General features: G+C 42.4%; 1 protein-coding gene across 1 annotated transcript in view; it reads left to right on the top strand.

The window, feature by feature from the left end:
* LOC115223174 (long-chain fatty acid transport protein 4) overlaps positions 1 to 12,521 on the top strand; it is a 78,730-nt gene that overhangs the window by 56,828 nt on the left and 9,381 nt on the right. Inside the window, exons 3-8 of the mRNA XM_029793618.2 lie at positions 84 to 230; positions 1,864 to 1,933; positions 4,161 to 4,362; positions 8,500 to 8,692; positions 10,326 to 10,469; positions 11,482 to 11,619. Of these exons, the coding sequence (XP_029649478.1) occupies positions 84 to 230; positions 1,864 to 1,933; positions 4,161 to 4,362; positions 8,500 to 8,692; positions 10,326 to 10,469; positions 11,482 to 11,619 (894 nt within the window). The remainder of the gene's footprint in view (positions 1 to 83; positions 231 to 1,863; positions 1,934 to 4,160; positions 4,363 to 8,499; positions 8,693 to 10,325; positions 10,470 to 11,481; positions 11,620 to 12,521) is intronic.

The raw sequence follows: 12,521 nt of genomic DNA on the forward strand, positions 1-12,521 counted from the left end.
TCATATCTGGTATACTATCGTTGATATACAGCTAAATCTACTTTTGTCTGTTGATTGTAATTGTTTTATTGTTGTTGTTGCAGCTCTTGAAGAAATTGTGCCAAACCTCGACAGTAAAACTATTTTCTATTACTGTGGTTCTGTCAGCAACTCAATCAGTGCTGTCAGCCTCGATCAAGTCTTGGAGAAGGAGAGCACGAAAGCTCCACCCAGCATCTCAAATTTTAAAGGTAACTAATTTCCCTGTTATACTTTATATATATATATATATATATATATATATATATAATATATATATATATATATATACTCTCTTTTACTCTGTTACTTGTTTCAGTCATTTGACTGTGGCCATGCTGGAGCACCGCCTTTAGTCAAGCAAATCGACCCCAGAGGACTTATTCTTTTCAAGCCTAGTACTTATTCTATCGGTCTCTTTTGCCGAACTGCTAAGAATCCCTCTCAACACATGGCTATGATGCTCCCCCACTACTTCTGCTCGTGATCAGAGATGCACATATCGTCAGCCACTAAGGGACATAATCAACTGGTTAAGATCAAACAACTGACAAGCAAATCTGTGGTATTGAGCAGAATATTTGCTGTAGCCCATATTTTATACCTAGGCAAAACAATGTACATGATAGAAGCCATGAGAGCCACTGCCTAGTACTGCATTAGGGCATTTATTATTATCATTATTATTATTATCATTATTATTATTATTATTATTAAGGCAATGAGCTGGCAGAATCGTTAGCACACTGGGCAAAATGCTTAGCGGTATTTCCCCCATTGCTACATTCTGAGTTCAAATTCCATTGACTTTGGTTTCCATCCTTTTGGGGTTGATAAATTAAGTACCAGTGAAGCACTGGGGTCGATATAATTGACCTACCTGCTCCCCAAAAATTTCAGGCCTTGTGCCTACAGTAAAAAGATTATTATTATTATTATTATTGTTATTATTATTATGACAGCAAGCTGGCAGAGTTGTTGGCATGCCAGGCAAAACGGTTAGCAGCATATCGTCCATCCTTGCGTTCTGAGTTTGACTTTGCCCTTCATCCTGTTGGGATTGATAAAATAAGTACCTGTTGAGCACTGAAGTTTATGTAATCGACTTATGCCCTCCATCCCCCCCCCCCAATTCCAGGTGACGAGCTGGCAGAATCATTAGCATGCTGAGCAAAATGCTTTGCAGTAATTCTCCTGTTGCTACGCTCTGAGTTCAAATTCCACCAAGGTTGACTTTGCCTTTCATCCTTTCGCAGTCGATAGAGTACCAGTGAAACAGTGGGATTGATGTAATCGACTAGTCCCCTCCCCCAAAATTTCAGGCCTTGTGCCTTTAGTAGAAAGGATTATCATTATTATTATTATTATTATTATTATTATTAAGGCAGCGTGCTGGCAGAATCGTTAGCATGCCAGGCAAAATGCTTAGCAGCATTTCGTCCGTCCATCTTTATGTCCTGTGTTCAAATTCCACAAAGATTGACTTTGCCTTTCATCTTTTCAGAGTTGATAAATTAAGTACCAGTGAAACACTGGGGTTGATGTAATTGACTTATGTCCCCCCCCCCCCCAATTCCAGGTGGCGAGCTGGCAGAATCATTAGCAAAATGGGCAAAATGCTTTGCAGTAATTCTCCTGTTGCTACGCTCTGAGTTCAAATTCCACCAAGGTTGACCCCTCCCCACAAATTTCAATCCTTGTGCCTTCAATAGAAAGGATTACTACTACTACTACTACTACTACTACTACTACAACTACATGTAAAGTATTTACTCTTCATTGGGGGGGCTAATCTGTTGTCGTTTTTAATTATTTTCTCCCTCTCTATTTCACCTTCTAATACAGATAAACTAATGTTTATATACACATCTGGGACAACTGGATTACCAAAAGCAGCCACAATAACCCATTGCAGGTAGGTGGAACCGAATACTTTGTTTCTTCACTTTCTGTGTCCTCTTCAGTTCTTTTGTGTTGCTCATTGACAGGAAGTTGATTTGGTCGTTTGTGTGGTGTGGTGAGCTTAATTCATCACCCTGGCCCTTGGTTGCACTTTAGCAGAGTTGGTCACCCTGTTGCAAACATTTGGTATTGGTGTCCTCTCTTCCAGCTTTACCCAGTGTCAGAGGTCTTGTTGTGGGATCATCAGTCACATGCATTGCGCTTCTTCCAGTATTGGACCTATTGTAAATTATGCAAGAAAAGAAAAGAAAAGAAAAAGAAGTAAATAAAAAAAATAGTGGTTCGGAAGCTCAGTTTGCAATCGTGGTTCCAAGTTCAATTTCACCTGATGGCATGTTGGGCTAATGTTTTTTTTTATTTTAGAGCTCCAGATTCACCAATGTTTTGTAAGTGAATTTGTAAATTTGGTTGACAGAAATGCTGTGGGAGCGCATTGCATGTGTGTGTGTGTGCGCGCATATGTATGTGTGTGTATACGTGCATGTATGAGTGTGTGAATGTATGTGTGTATGCGCTTGTGTGCATGCATGTGTGGTGTGTGTGCATGTGTGTGTGCTTGTGTGTGTACGTGTGTGCTTGTGTGTGTATGTATGTATGTATGTGTGTGTGTATACGTGCATGTATGAGTGTGTGAATATATGTGTGTATGTGTTTGTGTGGATGCATGTATGCATGCATATGTGGTGTGTGTGCTTGTGTGTGTACGTGTGTGTGTGTATATGTGCGTGTATGAGTGTGTGAATGTATGTGTGTATGCGCTTGTGTGAATGTATGTGTGGGTGTGTGTGTATGTGTATGCGTACTTGTGTGTGTGCTTGTGTATGTGCATGCATATGTGCTTTGTTTGTATATGTGCTGTGTGTGTGTGCTTGTGTGTTTGTGTTTGTGCCCCGCCACTGCTTGACAACCAATGTTGGTTTGTTTACATCCCTTTAGCTTAGTGGTCTGGCCAAAAGAGCCTGATAAAATAAGCAGCAGATTGAAACAAAAACCAAACCAAACCAAACAATATATAATGAGGTCGACTAAACCCCTTCAATGGAGTGCCCCAGCATGGCCGCAGCCCAATGACTGAAACAAATAAACGATAAAAAAAATGAAAAACTATCCAGGCTCCAAACCCTTGTAGTAAGAACCTCACAGACAAAACCAGCTGGATCAGAAACTAGCGCTGTGTATGCAGATTTCTTGGGACTCTTTGGAAAAGTCTGTAAATTTGGACAAACTGTTTGGTTATGAGGAGAGTAGGAATCTGATGTAGTCGGTAAGAGCAAGGGGTTCTTTTCTCTCTCTCTGTTTCGTTCTCTCTTCCTCTCTCTTTCTTTCTCTCTCTCTTTTTCTAGCAGCTTTAGGTAACTTGAAATGGTTAACATACCAAAAAATAGATTTCTGTATCAGAAATGGTTGGCGGAGTGGTTGGCTTTAGGAAGGGCAACCAGCTGTAGAAACACTGTTAGATCAGACTGGAGCCTGGTGCAGCCTCCTGGCTTCCCAGACCCCGGTCGAATCGTCCAACCTGTGCTAGCATGGAAAACGGACGTTAAACGATGATGATGATGATATTTAAAGCTTATTCTTATTTACCTTTTACTCGTTTCACTCATTGGACTGTGGCAATGCTGGAGCACCACCTTGGGGATGAGTGGGTGAGGGAATCTTAGTTGTTTTGTTCAGTACTTATTCCTCTCAATCAGTTGTTTTTGCTGAACTGCTAAGTCACAGTGGTGTAAAGAAACCAACACCAGTTGTCAAGCAATAGTGGGGACAAACACAAAGACACACACACACACTCACGAAAGGCTTCCACACAGTTTCCAGCAACCAAATTCACTTATAAGGCATGGGTTGGCCTGGGGCTATCATAGAAGACATTTGCCCGAGGTGCCATGCAGTGGGATTGAACCTAAAACATCATGGTTGCAAAGTGAGCTTCTTAACCCCAAAACCATGTCTGCACTCCTTTATTTATCTATCTATCTATCTTTTTACGACCCCTTTTGATCGAAAACCTACCCCCTTTTTATTTTTTATTTTTATTTTTTATTTTTATTTTTTCTTCTCCCGAAAAAGAAAAGCTCTACCTTGTATTTTGTCCCCCCTGTGTGGCTAATAAAGAAACATATCTATCTATTTATCTATCTATCTGTTTAATGTTTTCGTTCTTCCTATTTCATTCAAAGATATTTCTTCATGGCGTACGGCATCAAGCAGTTCCTCCAGGTGAAAGAGTCCGACATCCTGTACAACACTCTGCCGTTGTACCACTCAGCCGGTGGCATCCTTGGAATCGGTCAAACCTTACTTGGTGGAACGACCTGTGTTATTCGCAAGAAGTTCTCTGCCAGTCAGTTTTGGATAGACTGTGTGCACTATGGCTGCACTGTAAGTATATTCCTCCACTTTGACAGTCTTTGATCTCTTTCTTTGAAATTGTTTGAGATGTCTGGGGATAAGCTGGGCTTTTCTGCTGTGGTACCTTATCCAGGTATGTTTATATGTAAATATGCTCTTGGACGCTGATAATGTGGCAAGGTCTGTGGAGCATATACTCTTTACTCTTTTACTTGTTTCAGTCATTTGACTGCAGCCATGCTGGAGCACCACCTTTAATCGAGCAACTCGAGCAACTCAACCCCGAGACTTATTCTTTGTAAGCCCAGTACTTATTCTATCGGTCTCTTTTGCCGAACCGCTAATTGACGAAGACATAAACACACCAGCATTGGTTGTCAAGCAATACTAGGGGGACAAACACAGACACACAAACACACTCGTATGTATATATATATATATATATACACATATATACGATGGGCTTCTTTCAGTTTCTGTCTACCAAATCCACTCACAAGGCTTTGGTCGGCCCGAGGCTATAGTAGAAGACACTTGCCCAAGGTGCCACGCAGTGGGACTGAACCCGGAACCATGTGGTTGGTAAGCAAGCTAATTACCACACAGCCACTCCTGCGCCTATCTAGAAAAAAACTGTAAATATTGGTTTCAAATTCTAGCACAAGGCCAGCAATTTCAGGAGAGGGAGCAAGTTGATTACCTCGACCCCAGTACTCAGCTGGTACTTATTTTAGCAACCCTGAAAGGACAAAAAGTAAAGTTGACCTTGGTGGGATTTGAACTCGGAACATAAAGAGATAAAATGCCGCTAAGCATTTTTCCCGGAATGTTTGTGATTCTGCCAGCTCGCTGCCTTCACAAAACTATGTTGTTGCTGTTGTTTGATCCTTCTCTGGCCATTCCTAGCTCATAAGGGCCAGTTTCCCGGTTTCATTGGCGTACAGGTTCCCCACCTGGCTAGGACGCCAGTCCATTGCAGGCGAGCTGCTAGATACAGGAGGAAAGAGTGAGAGAAAGTTGTGGCACCAACATGGGTGTTTTTTACATAGCAGAAATATTCATGAGTAAAATTCAGATGAAGTAACTGAAAAGACATTCAAGACAATAGTCCAAACAAAGAATACGAACATAAAATGATTTACGTATCTTGTCCAGACCATGTGTTACTAAGCATAAAGTATGTTGTTTGCAGAATGTGTGTGTATGAATTTGTTCTTCTGTACAAGCAGGTAGATGCTGTGTAATGCTGGCTTGTTTAGATATCTCCCGTGAAATGCTGTGCACATCTGTCGACAAAGTTCATTGTTAAAGGACAATGTTGAGAGAAGTTAATAGAACACAGTACTGATCTGATAGACTTGGTTGTCCAAACGGAAGGAAAACAAACGTAGTAGATTCTGTCACTTTCTGTGAGAACAATTTACTTTCAGAAGTGGTTGGCATTAGGAAAGGCATCCAACCGTAGAAACATTGCCAGATCAGACTGGGCCTGGTGCAGCCTTCTGGCTCCCCAGACCCCAGTTGAACCGTCCAACCCATGCTAGCATGGAAAGCGGATGCTAAATGATGATGAAGTAGTGGTCTGATTGGCTAGATAGACTTGCCAGGAGAGAATCCGTGTGGTTTCAAGTTCAGTCCCACTGCACGTCACCTTTGGCAAGTGTCTTCTTTTATAGCCCCGGGGCTTATCAATGCTTTGTGTGTGAATTTGGTAAATTGTGGAAGCCCATCATGTGTGTGTGTGTGTGTGTGGAATGTTATGTGGCCCCTGGTCTTACAACTTCTTGTCAAGCTATCCAGTCCATGCCAGCTTGGAAAACAGACATCAAATGATGATGATGCATGTGTGTGTGTGTATGCATACATGCATGACTATGTCTTTGCCTCCCTCCTGTCACTGCTTGACAACCAGTGTTGGTTTGTTTATATCCCTGTAACTTAGCAGTTCAGCAAAATAGATAAAATAAATACTGGGATTGATTTGTTGGACTAAACCCTTCAGAATGGTACCACAGCATGGCCGCAGTCCAATGACTGAAAGACAGAAACAAATAAAAGATAAAGTTGCTTATAAGGGTATAGTCCTTTTGTAAAGGGAAAAAGACCTCTTTTGGTCGTGAATGAGCATGGGATTGCATCTAAACAGTTAGTTCCCTTCCGAGACACAAGTCCAGGCAAGGTTGTTTGTGGAAGACCAGCAGTTGCCCATGCATGCCTACCTTCTCTCTCCATGCTATGAATGTTATCCAAGGGAACGGCAAAGACCGATAAAGATTGGTACCAGTGATGTCACGACTCATTTCTACAACTGGAGCAACATCAAAATCAAGTTCTTGCTCAAGAACACCACACACAGCCCGGTCCAGGAATTGAACACGCATCTTCACATTTGTAAGCTCAATGCTCTAACTACTGAGCTAACCATGCACCTTCACTGTTTTATGGCTGTTTTATAATGTATAAAAAGTGGAAGCGCAATGGCCCAGTGGTTAGGGCAGTGGACTTGCAGTCATAGGATCACAGTTTCAATTCCCATATCAGGTGTTGTGAGTGTTTATTGAGCAAAAACACCTAAAGCTCCACGAGGCTCCGGCAGGAGGTGTTGGTGAACCCTGCTGTACTCCTTCTCTCATTCGTTCTTCCTATTTCTTTTGTATCTGTATTTCAAAGGGCCAGCCTTGTCACAATCTGTGAAACGCTGAATCTCTATGTTAAGGGTACACATATCTGTGGAGTGCTCAGCCATGAGTGTATAAAAACTAAAACTGGCACTCTGTTGGTTATGATGACAAGGGTTCCAGTTGATCCCATCAGCGGAATAGCCTGCTTGTGCAAGTGGCTGAGTACTCCACAGACACGCATACCCTTAACGTAGTTCTCAGGGAGATTTAGCGTAACACAGGATGTGACAAGGCTAGCTGTTTGAAATACAGGTACAATTCATTTTTGCCAGTTTGAGTGGACTAGAGCCATGTGAAATAAAGTAACTTGCTGAAGGCCACAATTAACAGCAAGGAATGGAACCCATGACCTTATGATCATAGGCCGAATACCCTAACCACTGAGCCATGAGTCTCCACTGTATAAAAAACTAAGACAGAGCAAAATGGGTCAGTCTAATTTGCATATGAGTACATGTACTGACAATATGTGGAGGCGCGTGGCTTAGAGGTTAGAGTGTCAGCATCATGCTTGTAAGATTGTGGTTTCGATTCCTGGACCGTGTGATGCCTTGTGTTCTTGAGCAAAACACTTCATTTCACGTTGCTCCAGTCCACTCAGCTGGCAAAAATGAGTAACGCTGTGATGGACTGGCATCCCGTCCAGCTAAGGAACACATACGCCATAGAAACCGGGAACCGGGCCCATAAGCCTGGCTAGGCTTTAAAAAAAAGGGTGCATTTATTTATTTGTGGAGGCACATTGCCTGGTGGTTAAAGCAGTGGACTCGTGGTCGAGGGATCGCGGGTTCGAATCTCAGACCAGGCGATGTGTATGTTTATGAGCGAAAACACCTATGCTTCACGCAGCTCCGGCAGAAGGTAATGGCAAACTTCTGCTGACTCTTTTGCCACAACTTTCTTTCACTCTTTCCTCCTGCATCTTGCAGTTCACCTGCAACGGACTGGCGTCCCGTCCAGGTGGGGAACCTATACGCCAAGAAACCGGGAAACGGGCCCTTATGAGCCAGGCATGGCTAGAGAAGGAACAAACAAAAACTGACAGTATAGATTATCATTGCAGATGCTACGTTCTGAGTTCAAATTCCACCGAGGTCGGCTTTGCCTTTCATCATTTTAGGGTCGATAGATTAAGTACCTATTTCTTTATAACCCACAAGGGGCTAAACATAGAGGGGACAAACAAAGACAGACATAGGTATTAAGTCAATTACATCGACCCCAGTGCGTAACTGGTACTTAATTTATCGACCCCGAAGGATGAAAGGCAAAGTCGACCTCGGCGGAATTTTAACTCACAACGTAACGACAGACGAAATACCGCTAGGCATTTCGCCCGGCGTGCTAACGGTTCTGCCAGCTCAACGCTGGGGGTGGGGTCGGGGTATTTCTGGCCTTTATGCCCATTGTAGAAAAGAATTAATGTAGCTACTCTGTTGTTTGTAAGTGTCTGTCTGTTCATCTCTCCGCCTCTGTCTCCCTCCAGGTGTCTCAGTACATTGGTGAGATATGTCGATACCTCCTGGCTCAGCCAAACAGACCCGAAGAAAAACAGCACAAACTGCGACTCATGTTCGGAAATGGGCTACGACCCCAGATTTGGGAACAGTTCCAGAAACGGTTCAGCATCGAACAGATTGGAGAGTTTTATGGTGCCACCGAGGGCAACTGCAGTCTGAGTATGTCTTCTTTTTCTTTTTCCTTTTTTTTTGCTTTGTTAGTTGTTTCTTGTTTATGTTATTGTTGTAATGTGTTTTGCTTTTCTTTTTTTTTATTATAGTTTACTCTTTTACTTGTTTCAGTCATTTGACTGCGACCATGCTGGAGCACCGCCTTTTGTCGAGCAAATCGACCCCGGGACTTATTCTTTGTAAGCCCAGTACTTATTCTATTGGTCTCTTTTGCCGAACCGCTAAGTGACGGGGACCTAAACACATCAGCAGCAGATATCAAGCGATGTTGGGGGAAGAGACAAACACACACACACACACCCACACACATATGCATACATATATATACGACAGGCTTCTTTCAGTTTCCGTCTACCAAATCCACTCACAAGGCTTTGGTCGGCCCGAGGCTATAGCAGAAGACACTTGCCCAAGATGCCACGCAGTGGGACTGAACCCGGAACTATGTGGTTCTAGGCTTACAAAGAATAAGTCCTGGGATCGATTTGCTCGACTAAAGGCGGTACTCCAGCATGGCCGCAGTCAAATGACTGAAACAAGTAAAAGAGTTATTAAGATGGCGAGCTAGCAGAATCATTAGCACACGGGGCAAAACGCTTAGCGGTATTTCTTCAGTCTTCATGTTCTGAGTTCAAATGTTGCTGAGTTTGATTTTGCCTTTCATCCTTTCTGGGGTCAGTAAAATAAGTACCAATCAAGCACTGGGGTCAAGTTAATCGACTTACACCCTCCCCCAAAATTTCAGGCCTTGTGCCTATAATAGAAAGGATTATTATTATTAAGGGGGTGAGCTGGCAGATGTAATCAACTTAGCCCCTCCCCTGATATTGCTGGCTCTGTGCCACAATGTGAAACTTATTATTATAGGTGGTGAGCTGGCAGAAACGTTAGCACGCCGGGTGAAATGCGTAGCTGTATTTCATCTGTGGCTACATTCTGAGTTCAAATTCCGCCGAGGTCGACTTTGCCTTTCATCCTTTCGGGGGTCGATAAATTAAGCACCGGTTGCGCACTGGGGTTGATGTAATCGACTTGATCCGTTTGTCTGTCCTTATTTCTCCTCTCTGTGTTTAGCCCCTTGTGGGTAGTAAAGAGATAGGTATTTCGTCTGCCGCTACGTTCTGAGTTCAAATTCTGCCAAGGTCGATTTTGTCTTTCAATCCTTTCAAGGTTGATAAAATAAGCACCATTCGAACACTGGGGTCGATGTAATTGACTGATCCCCCCACCATGCCCCCAAAGCTGCCCTTGTGGCAAAAAATTTGAAATAATAATTATCAAGATGTAGGACAAGATACTGTGATAGCCTGGGCTTCAGAGGCCCACAACTCTTCAATATCCTCCCGAAGAACCTGAGAGACCTGCATGGGGTGGATACAGATGTCTTTAAAATAAAACTGGATCTCAGGTGTCCCAGATGAACCAACTTCACGGCAGGAGGTGCAGATGAGAGCAGCTGCATCGAACTCTCTCATTCACCAAATGGCAATTGCTAAAAAGCATTCGTGAAGTAAAATCATGTAGCAACACCAAATGGCGGTGCCTCAGCATGGCCACAGTTCGTGAGCTGAAACTAGATAATATAAAATAATAATTATCATTATTATTCTTCTTCTTGCAGTTAACATCGACAACACAGTGGGTGCTGTTGGATACACAACAAGAATTTTACCATTTCTCTATCCTGTCACCTTAGTGAAAGTAGATGAATACACAGGAGAACCAGTGCGTGATACAAACGGAATCTGTGTAAAGGCAAAACCAGGTAAGAAGATTATGCTTATCATACAGTTCTGTATTTAAGAGATGAGGAATTATGTACATTATTTGTCCTCATCTTGTTTGTTGTTAACATTTTGGCTGATATACCCTCCAGCCTTCATCAGGTGCCTTGGGGAAATTTTGAACCTGGGTTCTCATTCCTAAGGTATTTTTCGATGTTATTATTATCATTATCATTATTATTATTATTATTCAGGTCACTTCCTGAAATCGAACTTGGAATCTAGAGGTTAGTAGCCTGCGCTCTTAACCACTATGCCACGGGCATATGGCATAGTGGTTAAGAGCGTGGGCTACTAACCCCAAGATTCCAAGTTCGACTCCAAGCAGTGACCTGAATAATAATAATGATAATAATAATAATAATATCAAAAAATACCTTAAGAATGAGAACCCAGGTTCGAAATTTTCCCAAGACACCTGATGAAAGCTGGAGGGTATATCAGCCGAGACGTTGTGTTAACAACAAAGATGAGGACAAATATCCGTCTAATGTAAATAATGTATGTATATCATGTTTAATATGTGTTAAAAGTATATAAATTAAAAAATTTTTTTGTAATTTTATAATTTTTTTTTTACGATTTTATTTTCATTCCTGTTGGATCCCGCTTGTCTGTCCACTTTTTCAATTTAGCTCTCTTTACTCTTTCACTTGTTTCAGTCATTTGACTGTGGCCATGCTGGAGCACCGCTTTTAGTCGAGCAAATCGACCCTGGGACTTATTCTTTGGAAGCCTAGTACTTATTCTATCAGTCTCTTTATTATTATTATTATAAAAAAGCTGCCTTCTGTCGTAGCTCCTCTCATTCTAATGGAATGATAATCTTGTGAGCTGCCTGGCAATCTCACTATTGCTGGTACAATGTGGTACTCCAGCATGGCCAGGTTACAAAGACTAAAACTGGTTAAATTTGGAGAAGGGCAGCATTTGATGTATGTATTTCGGTTGTTTGTAGCATTTGTAATTCTGTTTACCGTGTTCAATTCCCAGGTGAACCAGGTCTGCTTGTGGGGAAGATTGTGAAGGGAGACCCAACTCGAGAGTTTGATGGTTATCTCAATCAGAAAGAAACAAGCAAGAAGATAATTCCTGATGTTTTTAGAAAAGGTGACAGGGCCTTTGCCACTGGTAAGTGCTTCCATCTTTGGTCAGTTTGGTTAAGCTCTCTCGCTTCTGTTTCTAATTTCTCTCTCATTGTACTCCATTTCTTCGTTCTCTCTCTATACATGCACACATGCACACACAGTACTGTATTTTATATATATATATATATGGGTCTGTCTGTTTTTCTCTCCATATATACTCTTTACGCTTTTACTTGTTTCAGTCATTTGACTGCGGCCATGCTGGAGCACCGCCTTTAATCGATCAACTCGACCCCAGGACTTATTCTTTGTAAGCCCAGTACTTATTCTATCGGTCTCTTTTGCTGAACCGCTAAGTGACGAGGATATAAACACAGTGTCGGTTGTCAAGCAATGCTAGGGGGACAAACACAAACATACATGCGCACACACACATATATACGACAGGCTTCTTTCAGTTTCCGTCTACCAAAACCACTCACAAAGCTTTGGTCGGCCCAAGGTGCCACACAGTGGGACTGAACCTGGAACCATGTGTTTGGTAAACAAGCTACTTACCACACAGCCACTCCTGCGCCTATATATATATACATACATACGCACGCACACACACACTTATGGACATGGCTGTGTGCATATATTTATACACGTGTATACATACATGGATGTGGAGGCATATGGCTCAGTGGTTAAAGTGTCCAATTTACGATCGTGAGGTTGTGAGCTCGAATCCCAGACAGGGCTGCGTGCTGTGTTCTTGAGCAAGACACTTTATTTCATGTTGTTCCAGTTCACTCAGCTGTTGAAATGAGTTGCGACGTCACTGGTGCCAAGCTGTATCAGCCCCTTTGCCTTTCCTTTGGATAACATTCGTGGCGTGAAGAGAGGAGGCCGGTATGCATGGGCGACTGCTGGTCTTCCATAAACAACCTATCCCAGACTTGT

This window comes from Octopus sinensis, linkage group LG22 (genome assembly GCF_006345805.1).
Source record: "Octopus sinensis linkage group LG22, ASM634580v1, whole genome shotgun sequence".
NCBI lineage: Eukaryota > Metazoa > Mollusca > Cephalopoda > Octopoda > Octopodidae > Octopus > Octopus sinensis.